At 55.1% G+C, this 22509-nt stretch overlaps 2 protein-coding genes across 2 annotated transcripts; both read right to left on the reverse strand.

Annotated features, from left to right (window-relative positions):
• Positions 1-3448, reverse strand: LOC142061376 (protocadherin alpha-13-like). Its single transcript, XM_075102321.1, has one exon. The coding sequence runs from the start codon at positions 3220-3222 to the stop codon at positions 568-570; it is 2655 nt and encodes an 884-aa protein (XP_074958422.1). The 5' UTR covers positions 3223-3448; the 3' UTR covers positions 1-567.
• A 9290-nt stretch (positions 3449-12738) lies between these two features.
• On the reverse strand, positions 12739-16946 carry LOC142061377 (protocadherin alpha-2-like). The gene has a single exon (XM_075102322.1). It carries the CDS (start codon positions 15953-15955, stop codon positions 13313-13315), a length of 2643 nt encoding a protein of 880 aa, XP_074958423.1. The 5' UTR covers positions 15956-16946; the 3' UTR covers positions 12739-13312.
• Positions 16947-22509: the final 5563 nt, after the last annotated feature.

The raw sequence follows: 22509 nt of genomic DNA on the forward strand, positions 1-22509 counted from the left end.
TGATTCCATTATCTGGGATGGAAATGTTATACACTGGTGAGCTCTGCTCCTCCTCTGAAACATTACACAGCTATTGGCAGAGGTGGTGGCAGGATAGCTCTAGTGGCAACGGGCATCGATTTCCTTCTGTGAGAGAGCAACCCAAATGCTGACGAGCACAGCACTGTTATGGATGGTAACTAATCTATAGGAAAATTTGGAGCTGATTTTTTTGTTTGTTTTTGAAAATACTGATACCAGCGTGATCTGCAGTCAGCAACGGTGTTGAAGCAGCAAATAGTGCCTGGGGGACTGTCACCACCACAGCCTGCCTGTTTTGCACCCCTTCAGCAAGCTCGGGTGGAAATGCTACACAGCAGCAAGCAAGAGCATCCGCAAAGCCCATGTCCTAGCCCCTCTCATCACAGTCGGCAGTGACTTTATTCCACGGGAGAACAACTCCCACCCAGAACAGTAAACAGGTAACTGCTGCTGGGCGGGGAAATGCCTTTCCTTTTCCCCGCAAAGCAATAGCAGAGGGGCCCCGCCAAGGACGTGAAGGCAGGTGCAAAGGTCCCGTTAACAGCCCTAAGCACCCGACCAGCACCCACCGCCCGCAGGCCCCGGGGCTGAGCCCGGCTCCCACCACCGCCTGCCCAGGCGGCGGGCGAGAACGGCGACTCGGGCGAGACTAGCAAAAAGGGGGAAGGGGCGAGAGGCGAGAAAGGCAGGGCCACTGACCGTGTCCAGGAGAGCGGGCGGCTCCGGCTGCGTCTCCTTCGCCGCGGGACCGGCCGGCGGCGGGAAGTTGGGGCTGAAAACCATCAGGTCGCTCTTGCCCGCGCCGTCCGCCACGCACAGGCTCCGGCTCTGGCGCTGCGAGTACGACCAGCTCCCCACTTCGCTGGCGCACACCAGCGTCGCCGGCCCGGGCCCCGACAGCACGGCCGCCCGCGGCGCCCACCGCGACGCCCCGTACAGCACCACCGCCAGCAGGAACAGGCTCGACACCGCGCAGATGGCCACCACCAGCCACACGTTCGTCGTCGCCGCCGCCGCCGCCGCCGCCGCCGCCGCCGCGCCGCCCTCCGCGCCCGCCGCCGGCCGCAGCCCCGCCCCCGACGAGGACGGGGACGACGAGGACGAGGACGAGGACGAGCCCGCGGCCGCCAGCGCCGCCTCGGCGCCCTCCACCAGCGACACGCTCAGCGTGGCCGTGGCCGAGCGCGCCGGCTCCCCGTGGTCCCGCACCACGATCACCAGCCTCTGCCGCGGGCCGTCCGCCTCCTCCAGCGCCCGCGCCGTGCTCACCTCGCCGCTGTACAGCCCCACGCGGAACGGGCCCTTCTCCCGCGGCTCCCACAGCTCGTAGCGCAGCCACGCGTTGTAGCCCGAGTCCGCGTCCACCGCGCGGATCTTCGCCACCACCTGCCCCGCCGGCGCCCCCCACGCCGCCCACGCCCACAACGCCCCCGAGCCCGGCCCCGACGCCGCCGCCTCGCCCGACGCCCCGGCCCACGGCCCGCCGCCCGCCGCCGGCAGCAGCGCCGGCGCGTTGTCGTTCTCGTCCACCACGAAGACCTGCACCGTGGCGTTGCCGCACAGCGGCGGCTCCCCCGCGTCCACCGCCCGCACCTCGAACTGCAGCACCTGCACCTCCTCGTAGTCCAACGGCTGCAGCGCCCACAGCCGCCCGCTCTCCGCGTCCACCGACACGTAGCTCGACGCCGGGCGCCACCCCCCGACCACCGCCGCCGCGCCCCCGCCGCCGCCCTCCGCCACCGAGTAGCTCACGCGCCCGTTGCCCGCCTCGTCCGGGTCCCGCGCCCACAGCCGCGCCAGCTCCGCGCCCGCCGCGTTGTTCTCCCGCGCCAGCACCGTGTACACGGCCTGCGCGAACGCCGGCGCGTTGTCGTTCACGTCCGACACCGGCACCCGCACCGCGCGGCTGGCGCGCAGCGGCGGCGCCCCGCCGTCCTCCGCCCGCACCTCCACCTCGTACTCCGCCACCCGCTCCCGGTCCAGCGACTCCCGCAGCACCAGCGAGTACGAGCCCGCGAACGTCGCCACCAGCCCGAACGGCGACGGCGGCCACGCCGCGCAGCGCACCCGACCGTTCGCCCCCGAGTCCCGGTCCGACACGCTCAGCAGCGCCACCACCGTCCCCACCGCCGCGTCCTCCGGCACCGGCACCGACAGCGACGTCACCCACACCTCCGGCGCGTTGTCGTTCACGTCCAGCACCTCCAACACCACCTTGCAGTGACCCGACAGCGGCGACCAACCCTTGTCTGTCGCTTTAATGTGTAGGTTGTACAAAGTAACTGTCTCAAAGTCCAGGGCGCCCGCGAGCCGGATCTCCCCACTCTTCGCATCGATGCTGAATATATCTGAGGATGAGGGAGGATTTAACGTGTCAATTTCATAAATCACTTCTCCATTTATTCCCTCGTCCGGATCCGTGGCAATCACCCGAGCCACCAGTGTCCCTCGTAAGGCGTCTTCGGGCAAAAGCATGTTGTACACCGACTGGTTGAACTGGGGCGCGTTGTCGTTCGCGTCCAGCACCGAGATCACCACCTCCATCGTGCCCGTCAGCGGCGGCCGGCCCCCGTCACTCGCCGTCACCACCAACCGGTGCACAGCCACCGTCTCCCGGTCCAGCGGTTTCGCAAGCACCAGAAACAGCGATTTACTACGCGAGTTAACGTTTTCTTCCTCTACGCTGAAATGCTCGCTGGGGCTGAGTGTGTAGGAGAGCTGCGCGTTGGCTCCGATATCTGCATCCGACGCGCCCTCCAGCGGGAACCGAGACCCGGGAGGGGAGTTCTCTGATAAATTCAGATTTTTCCGGGCGGCGGGGAAGAGCGGGGCGTTGTCGTTGATGTCGGTCACCTCCAGCTCCACGTGGAAGACGCGCAGCGGCCGCTCCACCAGCACCTCCAGGCGCAGGGCGCACGGCGCGCTCTTCCCGCACAGCTCCTCCCGGTCCAGCCGCGAGCTCACCACCAGCGCCCCGCTCGCCCCGCTCACCTCCACGCTCGCCCGCCGGCCCTGCGCCACCAGCCGCAGCCGCCGCGCCTCCGCATCCACCGCCTCCAGGCCCAGGTCCTGCGCCAGACGCCCCACCACCGTCCCGGCCTTGGCTTCCTCCGGCACCGAGTAGCGCACCTGCCCGCCGACCAGCGCCCAGGCCGCCTGCAGCACCAGCACACGCACCACGGGCCCCCACCACACGCCCATCGCCGCCGCCGCCGCCTCCACCCGCCCGGGCCCCGCACGGCTCCCCGCCGCCGCACGGACGCGCCGGCTCTCCTGCCCGCCCCGCGCCGCCCCCCCGCGCTCACAGCCGGGCTCTCCGCCGCACCGGGGCGGAGCCGCCTCGCCGCTCCGCCGCCGTTTCTGAGCCTGCAGCGACACCGTGTGCTGCTCCGCCGCCTCACACGCTCCCCACGCTCGCCCGCGCCTCCGCACCCGCGCTCGTCACACCTCCGCTGCCGGCTGTTCTTCCTTCCTCCTCTTGACTTTTCTTCTCTCTATTTTCTTTCTCTCTTTCTTTCTCTCATTATTTCTTCTTCCATGCTGACTTGTTTTTTTTGGTGTGGATTCCTTCTTCCGTTCTCCTTCTTCCCCTCTCTCTCTTCTATTTCTTCTTTTCGCCTTCTTTTTTCCTTCATTCTTCGTTTTCTCTCTTCCTTCTCTTTCCCAACATTTTGCTCCTTCTCTTTCTTCTTTCCTCTCTTGATTCTCCTTTTCGTTCTTGCCCTGCCGTGCCCTAATCTTTACTCACCTTTCCCTTCTCTTGCCATCCTTCTCTCTTCTTTATCCCTGCTCGCAGCTCACCAGTTGCCCCTGGTGTAGCGGTGGCTGGGACCAGCTCTGTTCAGCGGCTAGACCCAATGTCGGCGAGTTTCTGGTAATCTATCATCTCTTCTTCCTTCTATCCATCCCTCCTTCCCTTCTAGTCTTTCTGTCTTCCTTCTTTCCTCTCTTGCACAGATTCCTTCCTTGTCTTTTCCTCTCCTTCTTTGATTCGTCCTTCTGCAAGATAGTGCTGGTGCACACTGGTAACTACAGAATCACAGAATCACACAGAATCACACAGAAAGGTAGATGTTGGATGGGACCTCTGGAGATCATCTCGTCCAACCCCCATATTTGAGCTGGTACACCTAGAGCAAGGTGCGGAGAACCGCCTGCATACATGCTCTTCACGGTCGCCTGCGCCTCCAAACCCACGCTGGTCACCTCTGCTGTCGTCCTTCCTTCTGTCTGCACCTCCTTCCTTCCCCTTCTCGATTTTTTTTTAATTCGCCTTGCTTCATTTCTCCTGCCTCCTTCTGTTCACCTTCTTTTTTCCTTCTTTCTTTTTTTTAAGTATCTCTTTTGGTTCGTTTATCTTCTTCTTCATTTCTTTCCACGTATTTTTCTTTTCTTCATTCTTGTCTCTCTTTTTCTTTCTTCTCTTCCTTAACCCTTTTCGTTCTTGCCCTGCCGTGCCCCAATCTTTACTCACCTTTCCCTTCTCTTGCCATCCTTCTCTCTTCTTTATCCCTGCTCGCAGCTCACCAGTCGCCTCCGGCGCCGCGGCGGAGGCCAGCAAAGACGGAACCATCACCGATAATTACGGAGCATCACCTCCAGAGCGCCGTACTCTAACCATGGGGGCGGCTGTCGGGACCAGGGCTGTTCAGCGGCTAGAGCTAAGGTCGCTGCGTGCTGGCCACCTCCTTTTCAGTTGCTTTCATTCTTTCTCCTCTTTGCCATCTTCCTTCCTTCCATAATTACTCCCCTGCTTCATACCTTCCCAGCATCTTTCTTTCTCTTTTCCTTTCTCTTCCTGTCTCCTCATTCCTTTCCTTACTCCCTTTCTGTATACACTGGTAGCGTTGGTGCATGCTCGTAAACTCCATTACCATTCTTCCTTTCTCTCTTTTATCTCTCTATTGCTTGCTTCATTCTTGTTTGCCTTTCATTCTCCGCATTGTTCCTTCCTTCATTCTCTTCTTTCCCCTCTGTCTCCTCGTCTTCTCTTCCCTATCCTGTAATGGCCCCTGCTTCTTGTCTCTTTGCCTCTGATTTATCCTCTCAACTATCATGTTTTCTAAACGATCACATAACTCCTGCCATGGAGCACAGACATGCGCTTTGGCAAGAGCTTTCACCCCCCTTCCCTGCCGCCTTCCACCTCTCCAGATAAGGAACAACCTTCCCGCTTTCCTCCAGTCTATGCAAGAGGCGCACCTGCATGATGAATGTCAAGCTCTTGCTTCTCCTTTCAGGCAGGCATGCTCTGCCAGAACTACACAGCAACGACCTCCATACCATGGGGCATCAGTCCCCACAGAACACTTGTCATTCATTAGCATGAGCCACACCTCAAAACACACCAACGTAACACCGTGGCATTATCACTCAGAACATCCCCTCCGTACCCAACACATCCACTCTGAGAAACGCATTAGGGTCCCTCCTCCATCCGTCCTTGCTGCCACTTCCTCACACTGCGCCTGGAAGCAGCACGAAAGGAATGAGAGCAGAGAGTGGGGCTTTGCTGGTCCGATCATAGAATATCTCAAGTTGGAAGGGACCCATAAGGATCACCGAGTCTGGCTTTCAGTCCACTCAATGCTCAGTCAACCCAAGATGAAGATACCACAACTAAACAGGAACAACAGTGCATCTCTCTCTCAAACACATCCTCTTTAGGTGTGAGTGACTTACCTGTAGCATCACTGCATTATAAATCACTGGGTTATGAATCACTGGACACTCTGCATTGCTCCCTTATGTACTTGTATCATAGGGGAACAAGGAGGGAGACCTGAAAACTAAGGACGTTCACTCCACATCAACATCAGCTCAGGACAGTTTTCTACTAGAATCCTCTATCCCAAGCCCTGCAAAATGAGGTCTCCAGCTAAGCACACATTCTCCAGTTCCTCACCAATGACACACTCTGTGTTCTACACAGCATCTCCATTTCCTCACGCAAGGCTCTTCCACGCTCAACGTCACCCTCCCCGTGACGGATGACCTAAGCCCTATTCCGTGCCCACTCAGAAGATCACTGCTGCCATACCCAGACACTGCTCCACCACAACAGCATGGCCCTGCAATAAAACCCACGCTGGGCATGACACAGGCCTTTGCACGTCCTCACCTTCCCTCATGATTGGCACAAAGAACACAGGGAGGGATGCAAAGCCGCTCACTCTCTGGCAGGCTCTTCCCAGATGCCTGACCTTCACCCGGAATGTTTTGTGCCTTTTCAGCAATCTCAGATGGAAACACCACAGAGCTGAATGTTAGACTTCTTAAAGAGATGACTGCTCTAATTGCAGAATCCTGATCCCAAGCTGGATGGATTTTACTCCTCAAGTGAACAACACCAAATGGTGAAGTGCAAGAGCACTCACCATATCAACTGCATGGGAGAATTTCTACCATAGGAAACCAGAGCTGGCGTGCTGTAAGGAGTTGGTGTGTACGTGCGCATGTGTGAGTTCAGCATGAGAGGGGGATGCACCACCTCTACTGAAGCGACCGTGCAAGTGCAGAAGTAGGGGAAATCAAGAGCACACATATTACACCCACCTCCTCAGCACACACACTTATAAATCCCGCCTGAGGAGGATCAAGGAACCATCATGCAACATCAACCAATGTGAAAGCTGATGTAGATGCCCACCTCTACACAAGGACAGCAGGTTGAAGCACTACCCTCCCACAACACCTTTCTTAAAACAAGTGGGAAAACCTTCATCAGACAGCATCCAGAGGTCTGCAGCTCACCTCCTCTTACCAACACAGTATATATGGCAATCAGGCAGCAGCACAAATGACTGTCTCTGTGGGAGATCTTCATAACCTCAAAGGACATTGTGGACATTGCAATACCACACCCTAGCTCAAGATCCAGAACACCTCCAAACTCCAGACACCTGAGAGCCCAAAAAAGGATCCTGTGAATGAACACTCTGTGCCCATCGTGCCTCATGCTTTCTTCTAACCAACCTCCATTCCCCACTCTGAGACATGCATTCTCAGGGCAAGCTCATCATTCCCGATTCTTGTTTTCTCACAACATGGCTCATGGTTTTCCCAAGGATTTCCAGTTCCCTCAGACAAGTTTTCCCACTGCTCAGGGTCATCCTTCACATCAGGACCCAGCTCAGTACCGCTGCCACATTCACCTCCATCAACACACCACACAGTCCTTACAGTCCAGGATTTGCAGACCCTCCCCTCGTTGAGAGCACCATAGGAAAACATACAGATTGTACCGTACACACAATGTCCAGCAGCCTCTCTGCAGCTTACCCTTCGTGTTTTGCAATGCTCCACCAATCTCAGATGGCAATCTTGCACACCTGGGTGCAATACTTTTTCCAAAGATGATCATACAGTCATAGAATCATTCAGGTTGGAAAAGACCCTTGTCATGACCCTTCACTGGCAACCACCACAGCCTGCATGTCTTGCCATTCTTCATCTGTCTCAGGTGGAAATGCTACACACCAGGAAGCAAGAGCATCTGCAAAGCTGGCATTCCTTTTATTCTACAGGAGAACTACTCACACTGGAACGGCAAACCTCAGATGGGAGAATGAAGTACTGCCCACTCCAGGTGAAGATCAGGTTGGAGACCATCCAAGGAACCTGAATGTGCACTACTCCATGGGACCTGATGAGATGCATCCGAGGGTCCCGAGGGAAATGGCAGATAAAGTTGCTAAGCCACTAGCCATCATATCTGAGAAGTCTTGGCAGACTGGTGAAGTTCCCAGCAACTGGAAAAGGGGAAACATCACCCCACTTTTAAAAAAGGGAAAAAAGGAACACCCGGGGAATTACAGGCCAGCCAGTCTCACCTCTCTGCCCGGCAAGATCATGGAGCAGATCCTCCTGGAAACTATGCCAAGGCACGTGGAAAACAGAGAGGTGATTGGTGACAGCCAGCATGGCTTCACTAACAGCAAATTGTGCCTGACAAATTTGGTGGGCCTTCTGTGATGGGGTTACAGCATCGCCGCATAAGGGAAGATGACTGACATCATCTGCCTGGACTCACGCAAAGCATTGGATACTGTCCTGCACAACACCCTCCTCTCTAAAATGGAGAGACATGGATTTGATGAGTGGACCATTTGGTGGATAAGGAATTGGATGGATGGCTGCACTCAAAGAGCTGCGGTCAACAGCTTGATGTCTGGGTGGAGAGCGTGATGAGTGGTGTGCCTTAGGGACCCATATTGGGAGCACTGTTATTGAGCCTCTTTGTCAGGGACATGGACAGTGGGATTGCGTGAGCCCTCAGCAAGTCTGTGGATGACACCAAGCTGACTGGTGTGGTTGATGCTCTGGAGGGAAGGAATGCCATCCGGAGGGACCTTGACAGGCTGCAGAGGTGGGCCTGTGAGAACCTCATGAACTTCAACGAGGCCAAGTGCAAGTTCTTCCACCTGGGTCGGGGCAATCCCAAATATGGATATGGGCTGAGTGACAAGCATATTGAGAGGCACCCTGTGAAGATGGACTTGAGGGTACTGGTCGATGAGAAACTCAGTATGAGCCATCAGCGTGCGCTCGCAGCCCAGAAAGCCTAGTCCACCCTTTGTGACACACCCCCTGGAGCACCGTGTTCAGCTCTAGGGCACGCAGCATAAGACAAACATGGGCTTCCTCAAGCAGGTCCAGAGGAGGGCCACAAAGGTGATCAGGGGGTGAAGCAACTCCCCTATGAGGACAGGCTGAGACACTTGAGGCTGTTTAGCCTAGAGAAGAGAAGGCTCTGAGGAGACCTTACAGCAGCCTTCCACTACCTAAAGGGTGCCTACAGGAAAGATGGGGAGGGATTCCTTATCAGGCAGTGTAGTGATACAATGAGGCATAATGGTTTCTAAATGAAAGAGGGTAGTTTTAGATTAGATATTAGGAAGAAATTCTCTACTGTGAGGGTGGTGAGACACTGGAACAGGTTGCCCAGAGACGTTCCGGATGCCCCCTCCTTGGAAGTCGTCAAGGCCAGGCAGCATGGGGCTTTGAGCAACCGGATCTAGTGGAAGGTACCTCCGGCCATGGCAGGGCAGGTGAAAGTAGATGATCTTTAAGGCCCCTTCCAACCCAAACCATTCTATGATGCTATGATGTTATGGTCATGGCAGCATCAGCAGCGGTGGAAGCCCACCACTACACGAGGACAGCAGACTGAAGCACTACCCTCCCACAACACCTTTCCAAAACAGGAGCAAGAAAGTTCATCAGACAGCATTCAGCAGCCTGCAGCTCACCCCCTCTTATCAACACGCTGCCTACATCAGGCAGGCAGCCACACAAGGGAATCTCTGGTGGGAGGCATTCCTACAATATTGTGGACATTTCCATACCACACACGATACCATCATCAGGAAGGCCTCCAGTTCCAGACATCTTGGAGCCTGGGAAAGAATCCTGGGCAGGAACACTCCGTTCCCATCATGCCTCATCCTTTCCTCTAGCCAACCTTCATGCCCCACTCTGAGACATGCAGTCTCAAGGCAAGCAAATGTCTCCCATTCTTGTTTTATCGCCACGTGGCCCATGGTCTTTCCAAGGATTTCCAGTTCCCTCAGAGAAGTCTTCTCACTGCTCAAGGTCATACTTCACATCAGGACATGGCCAGAACCTACTCAGTGTCACTGTCACATTCACCTCTGTGACATCCCACAGCCTCCTTTCCCACCTCAGGGCTCACTCCAGATTTTTCAGGCACTTCCCAGCAATGAGACCGCCAGAAAAAACAAAACAAAACAAAGGTATCATAGGCACAGTGGCAGCAGACTATCTGCTGATGACCCTTCATGTTTTGCAAGGTTTCAGCTATCTCGGATGGAAATGTGGCAGACCTGGCAGCAATACTCTTCCTAAAGGTGATGTTGTGACAGCTCTAAATAGCAATGCCATTGGTTTCATCCTCTGAGAGAAAACCAAAATGTTGAGGACCACAGCATAACAGATGATATCAACTGTGGGGGAGCACTTGCTTTTGGTCTTGTTGGGTAGGGGTAGATCTTTGGGTTTGCATTCTTTCTTTGGGTTGGTTTTGGGTTTTTTTTCTTGTCAGAAAAGGTGATTTCCAGGGCTTCTGTAATGATGTGGCTGTTGATACAAATTCTGAAAGAACATCAAAAGAGGCCAGCGTTTTTCACACTACTTCTCTGGTTCAGAACGCAAATTGACAACCTCGGGAACGGGGACGGCGGCCTGAAAAGAAAATTCCCATTTCGAACACTTACCTTGGGTCAAAGTCTTCTGCCTGAAGACTTTATGCTGCTAAGTAGAGTAACAACATTACTGGGAAATTAACATAGGAGAAGTCCACAACACCTTCCCTTCTTTCTTAATGACTCTGGTGGCACAACAAAATGCAGAATGACTACAGCCATTACAGTCCAGGCAACATTCAGGCAATCCAACATAAAGATGCCACAACTGAATAGGAGCAAAAGTACACCTGTCTCTCAAAACACCACATCCACCTCAGGTGTGAGTTACTTACCTGTTGCTTCTTCAGAAAGGAAATATCTTCAGGATAGGAGAACTGGTTTTAAAGGACATTTTCCCTTAACATTATCACAGATTTATGGGGATGATGGACAGAATAAAAGGACTCATGTTCTGCAAAACCTGCACAGTGTCCCTTATGTACTTCTATCACAGGGGAGGCAGGAAGGACACCTGAAAGCAAAGGACATTCTCTCAAAGGGAAACTTAGATCAGGAGAGTGGAAAAGCCATCCCCCTACACTGACTGGAAAACATCCAAACATTGGCAAACTGACAGCTGCCTAAATTCAGCAGTCTGCATCTCACCCACTGTTACCAACATATTGCCAATGTGAGAGGGGGAAAAAAAAACACAAAAGGGTGGGCGGTTTAGTGAGAGGAGACAAGAAAACCAAAGGATCCCATTTCACTCTGTTGAAACTCAAGGCCTGTCAACATCCTGAATGCAGAGACCACTTCTTGCCCTCCCAGCAAGACTACGAGCGGAGACAAGACCAAGCAAGGTTCAGAGATGGCCGGCAGCATGATCCAAATTTCAAAAAGCTTCTATTTGACCAACAACATTCCACAATAAAACCAAGTGATTAAAGGCACATATGGCAGTTACCTTCACAAGCAGCAATACCATGGAGAACATCACGGGGCGACGATATTCAGGATTTCTGGAGGTCCTGGAAGGATACAGGAAAGCACTACCGTGCGCCAGGGCTGTTCTCAGGGTTTTTTGATGGCATCCTCTATCCCACACCATTGGAAATGGCATTCTTAAGGACTCTGTGATTGAAGCTGTGATTATAGCTCAGATGCCACTCTGCACAGATTTCATTCTTGGACGGAAGCACACCAAATGCCAAAGCACAAGCACACTCACCGTATTAACTGGGTGGGAGAATTTCTAGTACAGAAAAAGGGGTTGGTTTACTCCGGATGGTTTGTTGTGTACGTGCATGTAACCAAATGAGAGAATCGTGACAAGGGGACATGCCATCTCTACTGACACCGACTCTGCTAGTGCACTAGTCGGCAAAATCAAGAGCACAAAGATTACACCCACTTCATCATGTGCCCTTACAAATCCTGCCTGAAGGAGGATCAAGGAACCATCACGGCAACACCAACCAATGTTGGTGGAAGCTACTATAGATGCCCACACCTATACAAGGACAGCAGATTGAAGCACTACACACCCACAACACCTTTCTCAAAAGAAGAGGGGAAAACCTTCATCAAACAGTATTCAGCAGCCTGCAGCTCACCCCCGCTTATCAACACATTGCCTACGTCAGAGACAGCCAGCAGCACAAGGGACCCTTTCTGGTGCCTGATTCTCCTAACCTCAAAAGACATTGTGGACATTTCAATACCACACATGATCTCAAGATCAGGAAGGCCTCCAACTCCACACCCTTGGGAGCCTGGGAAAGAATCCTAGGCAGGAACACTCTGTGCCCATCCTGCCTCATCCTTTCCTCCAGCCAACCTCCATTCCCCACTCTGAGACATGCAGTCTCAAGGCAAGCAAATGTCTCCCATTCTTGTTTTATCACCACGTGGCCCATGGTCTTCCCAAGGACTTCCACTTCCCTCAGACAAGTCTTCCCACTGCTCAAGGTCACCTTTCATATCACGGCATGGCCAGGACCTATTCAGTGCCACTGACACTTTCACCTCTGCAACAGAAAAGCCACAGCCTCCTTTCCCACCTTGGGGCTCAACTGGACTTTCAGAGACCCTTCCCAGCAATGACAGCACCATAAAAATATACATACAGATCGTATCACATACACTAGATCCAGCAGAATCTCTGCTCTTTCCAAAGGTGATGTTGGAAGAGCTCAAAATGGCAATGGCATTGATGTCATGCTGTGAAAAAAACAACCCAAACGTTGACAAGCACCCCAGCGTAATGAATGGTTTTGATTCAGCGGAAGAATTTGGCTTTGGCGGTTTGTTATTGGGGCTTGGGTACGGCGGGTCTTTACAGATTTTTTTTTTGTTTTGTTGGACAGAAGCCTTCTAGGACTTCTGTAAAGGTGTGGCTGCTCATGCACTCATTGATAGAACATCATAACAAGCCAGCATATGTCACACTGCTGCTCTGCCCAGGAACACAAGTCCACAACCACTCCCATCAGTAATGGCACCATAAAAAACATACAGGTGGTATCAAGCACACTGTGTTCAGCAGACACCCTGCAGTTGACCCTTCATGTTTTGAAATGCTTCCGTTATCTGGGATGGAAATGTTATACACTGGTGAGCTGTGCTCCTCCTCTGAAACATTACACAGCTATTGGCAGAGGTGGTGGCAGGATAGCTCTAGTGGCAACGGGCATCGATTTCCTTCTGTGAGAGAGCAACCCAAATGCTGACGAGCACAGCACTGTTATGGATGGTAACTAATCTATAGGAAAATTTGGAGCTGATTTTATGTTTGTTTTTGAAAATACTGATACCAGCGTGATCTGCAGTCAGCAACAGTGTTGAAGCAGCAAATAGTGCCTGGGGGACTGTCACCACCACAGCCTGCCTGTTTTGCACCCCTTCAGCAAGCTCGGGTGGAAATGCTACACAGCAGCAAGCAAGAGCATCTGCAAAGCCCATGTCCTAGCCCCTCTCATCACAGTCGGCAGTGACTTTATTCCACGGGAGAACAACTCCCACCCAGAACAGTAAACAGGTAACTGCTGCTGGGCGGGGAAATGCCTTTCCTTTTCCCCGCAAAGCAATAGCAGAGGGGCCCCGCCAAGGACGTGAAGGCAGGTGCAAAGGTCCCGTTAACAGCCCTAAGCACCCGACCAGCACCCACCGCCCGCAGGCCCCGGGGCTGAGCCCGGCTCCCACCACCGCCTGCCCAGGCGGCGGGCGAGAACGGCGACTCGGGCGAGACTAGCAAAAAGGGGGAAGGGGCGAGAGGCGAGAAAGGCAGGGCCACTGACCGTGTCCAGGAGAGCGGGCGGCTCCGGCTGCGTCTCCTTCGCCGCGGGACCGGCCGGCGGCGGGAAGTTGGGGCTGAAAACCATCAGGTCGCTCTTGCCCGCGCCGTCCGCCACGCACAGGCTCCGGCTCTGGCGCTGCGAGTACGACCAGCTCCCCACTTCGCTGGCGCACACCAGCGTCGCCGGCCCGGGCCCCGACAGCACGGCCGCCCGCGGCGCCCACCGCGACGCCCCGTACAGCACCACCGCCAGCAGGAACAGGCTCGACACCGCGCAGATGGCCACCACCAGCCACACGTTCGTCGTCGCCGCCGCCGCCGCCGCCGCCGCCGCGCCGCCCTCCGCGCCCGCCGCCGGCCGCAGCCCCGCCCCCGACGAGGACGGGGACGACGAGGACGAGGACGAGCCCGCGGCCGCCAGCGCCGCCTCGGCGCCCTCCACCAGCGACACGCTCAGCGTGGCCGTGGCCGAGCGCGCCGGCTCCCCGTGGTCCCGCACCACGATCACCAGCCTCTGCCGCGGGCCGTCCGCCTCCTCCAGCGCCCGCGCCGTGCTCACCTCGCCGCTGTACAGCCCCACGCGGAACGGGCCCTTCTCCCGCGGCTCCCACAGCTCGTAGCGCAGCCACGCGTTGTAGCCCGAGTCCGCGTCCACCGCGCGGATCTTCGCCACCACCTGCCCCGCCGGCGCCCCCCACGCCGCCCACGCCCACAACGCCCCCGAGCCCGGCCCCGACGCCGCCGCCTCGCCCGACGCCCCGGCCCACGGCCCGCCGCCCGCCGCCGGCAGCAGCGCCGGCGCGTTGTCGTTCTCGTCCACCACGAAGACCTGCACCGTGGCGTTGCCGCACAGCGGCGGCTCCCCCGCGTCCACCGCCCGCACCTCGAACTGCAGCACCTGCACCTCCTCGTAGTCCAACGGCTGCAGCGCCCACAGCCGCCCGCTCTCCGCGTCCACCGACACGTAGCTCGACGCCGGGCGCCACCCCCCGACCACCGCCGCCGCGCCCCCGCCGCCGCCCTCCGCCACCGAGTAGCTCACGCGCCCGTTGCCCGCCTCGTCCGGGTCCCGCGCCCACAGCCGCGCCAGCTCCGCGCCCGCCGCGTTGTTCTCCCGCGCCAGCACCGTGTACACGGCCTGCGCGAACGCCGGCGCGTTGTCGTTCACGTCCGACACCGGCACCCGCACCGCGCGGCTGGCGCGCAGCGGCGGCACCCCGCCGTCCTCCGCCCGCACCTCCACCTCGTACTCCGCCACCCGCTCCCGGTCCAGCGACTCCCGCAGCACCAGCGAGTACGAGCCCGCGAACGTCGCCACCAGCCCGAACGGCGACGGCGGCCACGCCGCGCAGCGCACCCGACCGTTCGCCCCCGAGTCCCGGTCCGACACGCTCAGCAGCGCCACCACCGTCCCCACCGCCGCGTCCTCCGGCACCGGCACCGACAGCGACGTCACCCACACCTCCGGCGCGTTGTCGTTCACGTCCAGCAACTCCAGCTCCACGCTACAGTGACCCGACAGCGGGGGCGTCCCCTCATCTGTCGCTTCGATCTGTATCTCGTATGAACGGACGTCTTCATAGTCCAGGGCTCCCGTGAGCCGGATCTCGCCTGTCCTCGGATTTAAACTGAAAAGGTTTAAGCGCCCTGGAGGAAATATATTGCTGGCAGAGAATATCACGTCCGCATTGCTTCCCACGTCCGGATCCGTGGCGTTCACCCGAGCCACCAGCGTCCCCTCTGCAGCGCTCTCCGGCAGCTGCACTTTATACACCGACTGGTTGAACTGGGGCGCGTTGTCGTTCGCGTCCAGCACCGAGATCACCACCTCCATCGTGCCCGTCAGCGGCGGCCGGCCCCCGTCACTCGCCGTCACCACCAACCGGTGCACAGCCACCGCCTCCCGGTCCAGCGGTTTCGCGAGCACCAGAAACACAGAATTCCTCTTTACATCAGCAGATTTAACATCGAGGTTAAAGTGCTCGCTGGGGCTGAGTGTGTAGGAGAGCTGCGCGTTGGCTCCGATATCTGCATCCGACGCGCCCTCCAGCGGGAACCGAGACCCGGGAGGGGAGTTCTCTGATAAATTCAGATTTTTCCGGGCGGCGGGGAAGAGCGGGGCGTTGTCGTTGATGTCGGTCACCTCCAGCTCCACGTGGAAGACGCGCAGCGGCCGCTCCACCAGCACCTCCAGGCGCAGGGCGCACGGTGCGCTCTTCCCGCACAGCTCCTCCCGGTCCAGCCGCGAGCTCACCACCAGCGCCCCGCTCGCCCCGCTCACCTCCACGCTCGCCCGCCGGCCCTGCGCCACCAGCCGCAGCCGCCGCGCCTCCGCATCCACCGCCTCCAGGCCCAGGTCCTGCGCCAGACGCCCCACCACCGTCCCGGCCTTGGCTTCCTCCGGCACCGAGTAGCGCACCTGCCCGCCGACCAGCGCCCAGGCCGCCTGCAGCACCAGCACACGCACCACGGGCCCCCACCACACGCCCATCGCCGCCGCCGCCGCCGCCGCCTCCACCCGCCCGGGCCCCGCACGGCTCCCCGCCGCCGCACGGACGCGCCGGCTCTCCTGCCCGCCCCGCGCCGCCCCCCCGCGCTCACAGCCGGGCTCTCCGCCGCACCGGGGCGGAGCCGCCTCGCCGCTCCGCCGCCGTTTCTGAGCCTGCAGCGACACCGTGTGCTGCTCCGCCGCCTCACACGCTCCCCACGCTCGCCCGCGCCTCCGCACCCGCGCTCGTCACACCTCCGCTGCCGGCTGTTCTTCCTTCCTCCTCTTGACTTTTCTTCTCGCTATTTTCTTTCTCTCCTTCTTTCTTCTTTTATTCCTTTTTCCATGCTGACTTGCTTCTTCGTTATGTGGATTATTTTGGTCCCTTCTTCCTTTCTCGTTCTTCTTCTCGCCTTTTTTCCCTCCAGTTATCGTTCTTCGTTTTTCTCGTTCTTTCTCTTTCCCTTTCACAACACTTCGACTTATCTTTCCTCTCTTGATTCCCCTTTTCGTTCTTGCCCTGCCGTGCCCCAATCTTTACTCACCTTTCCCCTCTCTTGCCATCCTTCTCTCTTCTTTACCCCTGCTCGCAGCTCACCAGTCGCCGCGGCGGAGGCCGGCAAAGACGGAGCCATCACCGATAATTACGGGGCATCACCTCCAGAGCGCCGTACTCTAACCAAGGGGGCGGCTGTCGGGACCAGGTCTGTTCAGCGGCTAGAGCTAAGGTCGCTGCGTGCTGGTAATCTACCATCGCTTCCTTCCTTCCTTCCTTCCGTCCTTCCTTCCTTCCTATTCTTTTTCTTCCCTCTTTCCTTCCTTTTAATTTTCACAGATTCCTTCCTTGCCTTTTTCCTTTCATTCTCTGAGTCTTCCTTCTGCAAGACAGAGTTGGTGCACCCTGGTACTCTCCTCTATGGTCTCTTCCTTTTTTTCCTCTCTTTGTCATCTTCCTTCCTTCCTTCCTTCCTTCCTTCCTTCCTTCCTTCCTTCCTTCCTTCCTTCCTTCCATAATTGCTTCTTTCTTCCTGTCTTTCTCCATCTTTCTTCATTTCTTCCTCTCACCATCTTTCCGTGTACAGTGATAGAAGATGTGCATCCTAGTTTATCATGCATTTATCATGCAATTTTAATTTATTATTTTATCTTAGTTCTCTCTATTGCTTGCTTTGTTCTGGTTTGCTTTTCCTTCTCTGTTGTTTCTTCCTCCTCTCCTTTCTCCTCTCTGTACTTCTCCTCTCTTCCCAGCCCTTTCCTCCTCTTCCCTTCCTGCCTTTTTGCCTCTTCTTTGTCTCCCGTACCAACACATTTTGTACACGACTACACCACGTTCGCCATGCAGCACAGACTTGCTCTATGGCAACAGCTCTTTCCTCTTCCTCACCACTTTACATCAAGCCTGGCACAGCGTCCCTGAGTAACAAGGAAGCCGAGATTCTCAGCTCCAGTCAGCACGTAGACATAACATCAGTGCATCCTGGTAATCTCCTCTATCATCTCTTCCTTCCTTTTTTTCCACTTACTTCCTTCCTTCCGTCTGTCTTTCATCCTTCCTTGCTTTTTCATTTGCATACAGTCCTTTTCCCCATCTTCCCTTCTCTTTCATTTCTTCATTCTTTTATTTTTCCTTCCTTCCTTCCTTCCTTCCTTCCTTCCTTTTTTCTTTACATACAGTCCTGTTTCCATTTCCTTCTTTCCTTCTTTCTTCCTTCCTCCTTCTTTTTCTCCTCCTTCTTAATTCTTCATCTCTTCCTTTCTCTTCCTTTCATCTTTTTCCTCTTTCCTCCTTCTTTTCCTTCTCTCCCTTCTTTTTTGCCCCAACCTGCCCTACCCTTGCCTCCCCTTGTCTCCTACTTCCATCCTTATCTCTTCCTTTTCCATTTTCTACATGTCTACACCATGCTCAACATGAAGCACAAACGTGCCCTTTGGCAAGACCTCTCGTTCATCTTTCCTGTTGCCCTCCAACCATGCAGATGGGGAACAACCTTCCTGCTTTCCTCCCATCTACGCAAGACAGACAGAGTGCACCTTCACCTCTACTTGTGGAAGGAAGACCACACTCTTCAGCCTCTGTCCTCTCAAGAGCAGAATCCACCTCGCTCTGAAGCACAAGCCAAGCTCCAGGTACTTGGACATCTGCGCAAAAAAGGTTCCAATGAGTCCAAACAACCCAGGGGAGTCTTTCACTCTGGAACTCCAACCCATCACAATCCAGCACACCAGTCCCCCAGGAAGGCTCAAAGAACACAGGGCAACCACACCTCCCACGCACTCTTCATCTACCTCGATGAAGAGCTGCTCTTCCGGCCTCCTTTTTCACCTGCATGATGAATGTCAAGCTCTTGCTTCTCCTTTCAGGCAGGCATGCTCTGCCAGAACTACACAGCAACAACCTCCATACCATGGGGCATCAGTCCCCACAGAACACTTCTCATTCATTAGCATGAGCCACACCTCAAAACACACCAACGTAACACCGTGGCATTATCACTCAGAACATCCCCTCCATATCCAACACATCCACTCTGAGAAACGCATTAGGGTCCCTCCTCCATCCGTCCTTGCTGCCACTTCCTCACACTGCGCCTGGAAGCAGCACGAAAGGAATGAGAGCAGAGAGTGGGGCTTTGCTGGTCCAGTCATAGAATATTTCAAGTTGGAAGGGACCCGTAAGGATCACCGAGTCTGGCTTTCAGTCCACTCAATGCTCAGTCAACCCAAGATGAAGATACCACAACTAAACAGGAACAACAGTGCATCTCTCTCTCAAACACATTCTCTTTAGGTGTGAGTGACTTACCTGTAGCATCACTGCATTATAAACCACTGGGTTATAAATCACTGGACACTCTGCATTGCTCCCTTATACACTTGTATCGCAGGGCAACAAGGAGGGAGACCTGAAACCTAACGACATTCTCTCAACATCAACATCAGCTCAGGACAGTGGAAATGCCATCCCCCACACCGATCGCCAACCGACTGAAGCTCTGCTACCTCCCGACAGCTGCCAAAATTCAGCAGTCTGCACCTCAACCACTGTTACCAACACATTGCCAACGTGAGAGAAGGACAAAAAAAAAAAAAAAAAAAGGAAGTGTTTGGTAAGAGGAGAGAAGAAAACCAAAACATCCCATTCCGTTCAATGAAACATGGGGTCTGCCAACTTGTTGAATATGGAGAGCACTTTTCTACTCCCTACAAAGACTAAGAGCAGAGAAGTAACCAAGCAGATGTTCAGAGAAGGGTGGCCAAATGTGATCAAAATTTGGAAAACATTCTGCTTGATCAACACCATTCCATGTGAAAAAGAAATGATCAAAGGTGCCTACAACGCATGTCTTCACATCTGGCAGGAATTGCATGGAGAACACCAAGGCGTGAGGATATGCAGTACTTCTGGAGGTCCTGAGAGGATCCCAGGAAACAACCACCGTGCATCTGCCCAAGGTTTTCTACTGGAATCCTCTATCCCAAGCCCTGCAAAATGAGGTCTCCAGCTAAGCACACATTCTCCAGTTCTTCACCAATGACACACTCTGTGTTCTACACAGCATCTCCATTTCCTCACGCAAGGCTCTTCCACGCTCAGCGTCACCCTCCCCATGACGGATGACCTAAGCCCTATTCCGTGCCCACTCAGAAGATCGCTGCTACAGTTCCCAGACACTGCTCCACCACAACAGCATGGCCCAGCAATAAAACCCACGCTGGGCATGACACAGGCCTTTGCACATCCTCACCTTCCCTCATGATTGGCACAAAGAACACAGGGAGGGATGCAAAGCCGCTCACTCTCTGGCAGGCTCTTCCCAGATGCCTGACCTTCACCCGGAATGTTTTGTGCCTTTTCAGCAATCTCAGATGGAAACATCTCATAGCCGAACATTAGAGTTCTTAAGGATTCTGTGATTAGAGCTGTGACAGCTTGGAATACAAGTCACATGGATTTTATGCTTTGAATAAACCACACCAAATGCAGAAATGCAACAACACTCTTGATACCAAGTGTGAGGGAGAATTTGTACCATAGAAAACCAGATCTGCCCTGTGCTGAAGGATGTGGCTCTAAATGCACATCTCTGAGTTAAGCACCAAAAGGGGACAAGCGATCTCTACTGAGGCCAATACCGTTTCTGATAATGCCATCTATAAACTATTCCTTCCCTCCATCCATCCTTCTTTCCCTTCTATTCTTCCTCCCTCCCTCCCTCCCTCCCTCCCTCCCTTTTTACTTGCACAGATTCCTTCTTTGTCTTTTCCTTTCCCTTCTCTGATTCTTCCTTCTGCAAGATAGTGTTGGTGTACCCTGATAATCACAGTATCACACAGAATGACAGAATGGTAGAAGTTGGAAGGGACCTCTGGAGATCATCTCATCCAACCCCGCTCTTGAGCAGGTATACCTAGAGCAGGGTGCACAGATTGCGTCCAGGCAGGTTAGGAATATTGCCAGAGAAGGAGACTCCACAACCTCTCTGGGCAGCCTGTGCCACTGCTCTGTCACCCTCAAAGTAAAGAAGTTTTTCGTCATATGCAAGTGAAACTTCCTGTGTTCCAATTTGTGCCCATTGCTCCTTGTCCTGTCGTTGGGCTCCACTTAAAAAACTCTGGCCCCATCCTCTTGACATGCACTCTTTAAGCAGTATAAGATCCCCCCCTCAGTCTCCTCTTCTCCAGGCTGAACAAACCCAGGTCTCTCAGCCTTTCCTTGCAAGAGAGGTGTTCTGGTCCCCTGATCATCTTTGCAGCTCTCTGCTGGACTCTCTCCAGTAGTTCCCTGTCCTTCTTGATCTGGGGAGCCCAGAAATGGATGCAATAATCCAGATGTGGCCTCACTAGGGTGGAGTAGAAGGGGAGGAAAACCTTCCTCGACCTGCTGGCCACACTCCTTTTAATGCACCCCAGCATGCTGTTGGCCTTCTTGGCCACAAGGGCACAGAGCTGGCTCATGGTCAACTTGCTGTCCATCAACACTCCCAGGTTCTTCTCAGCAGAGCTGATTTCCAGGAGGTCAACACCAAACCGGTGCTGGTGCGTGTCTTTGTTCCTCCCCAGGTGCAGGACCTTACACTTGCTCTTGTTGAATTTCATGAGGTTCCCCTTGGCCCAGCTCTCCAGCCTGTTCACATCTCACTGAATGGCTGCACAGCCTTCTGGTGTATCAGCCACTCCTCCCAGTTTTTTTATCAGCAGCAAACTTGCCGAGGGTACACTCTGTCCCTTCATCTAGGTCACTGATGAATATGTTGAACAGGACAGGACCTGGTACAGGTGCTTGGGGAACACCGCTAGTTACAGGGCTCCAACCAGACTGCGCTGTTGATCACAACCCTCTGAGTTCTGCCATTCAGACAGTTCTCAATCCACCTCACTGTGCACTCACCTAACCCACACTTCCTAAGCTTACCGATGAGGATGCTATGGGAGACAGTGCCAAAAGCCTTGCTGAAGTCGAGGTAAACAACAGCCATCGCTCTCCCTTCATCTACCTGGCCAGTCATGCCATCATAGAAGGCTCTCAGGCTCATCAAGCATGATCTCCCCTTGGTGAATCCATGTTGACAACTCCTGATAACCTTCTTTTCCTCTCCATGATGGAGGGGAGGCTGACTGGCCTATAGGTTCCTGGGTCCTCCTTCCTGACCTTTTTGAAGACTCCAGTGACATGGGCTACCCTCCAGTCCTCAGGAACCTCTCCTGTTCTCCATGACCTTTCACGGGTGATGGAGAGTGGCTTAGCAACAGCAGCTGCCAGCTCCCCCTGCACTCATCTGTGCATCCCATCGGGGCCCATGGATTTCTCTCCAAAGAGACCTAGACAAGCTGGAGAGGTGGGCCTGTGAGAAACTCATGTGGTTCAACAAGGCCAAGTGCAAGGCCTGCACCTGGGTCAGGGCGACCCCTGAGAGCAATACAGGCTGGGGGACAAAGGGACTGAGAGCAGCCCTGAGGAGAAGGACTTGGGGGTACTGGTAAACAAAAAGCTGGACAATGAGCCAACAATGTGCACTTGCAGCCCAGAAAGCCAACCGTACCCTGGGCTGCATCAAAAGAAGCATGGCCAGCAGGTCGAGGGAGGTGATTCTGCCCCTCTACTCCACTCTGATGAGACCACACCTGGAGTACTGTGTCCAGGTCAAGAGCCCTCAGCACAAGAAGGACATGGAACTGTTGGAGCGGGTGCAGAGGAGGGACACAAAAATGATTCGAGGGCTGGAGCACCTCTCTTCTGTGGACAGGCTCAGAGAGTTGGGGTTGTTCAGCCTGGAGAAGAGAAGGCTGCAGGGAGCCGTTATAGTGGCCTTTCAGTACTTAGAGGGGGGCTACAGGAAAGATGGGGGCAATCTCTTTAGCAAGGCCTATTGTGACGGGACAAGGGGTAACGGCTTTAAACTAAAGGAAGGTAGATTTAGACTGGATATTCGGAAAAAAATTTTTACATTGAGGCTGGTGAAACACTGGAATGGGTTGCCCAGAGAGGCTGTGAAGGCCCCATCCCTAGAAACACTCAAGGTCAGGTTGGACAGGGCTCTCAGCACCCTGATCTAGCT

Source organism: Phalacrocorax aristotelis, chromosome 8 (assembly GCF_949628215.1).
Source record: "Phalacrocorax aristotelis chromosome 8, bGulAri2.1, whole genome shotgun sequence".
In the NCBI taxonomy this organism is placed as follows: domain Eukaryota; kingdom Metazoa; phylum Chordata; class Aves; order Suliformes; family Phalacrocoracidae; genus Phalacrocorax; species Phalacrocorax aristotelis.

What these genes read in the sequence shown, in the direction of transcription:
- LOC142061377 (XM_075102322.1), bottom strand. Translation starts at nt 15,955, where the DNA reads ATGGGCGTGTGGTGGGGGCCCGTGGTGCGTGTGCTGGTGCTGCAGGCG.
- LOC142061376 (XM_075102321.1), bottom strand. Translation starts at nt 3,222, where the DNA reads ATGGGCGTGTGGTGGGGGCCCGTGGTGCGTGTGCTGGTGCTGCAGGCG.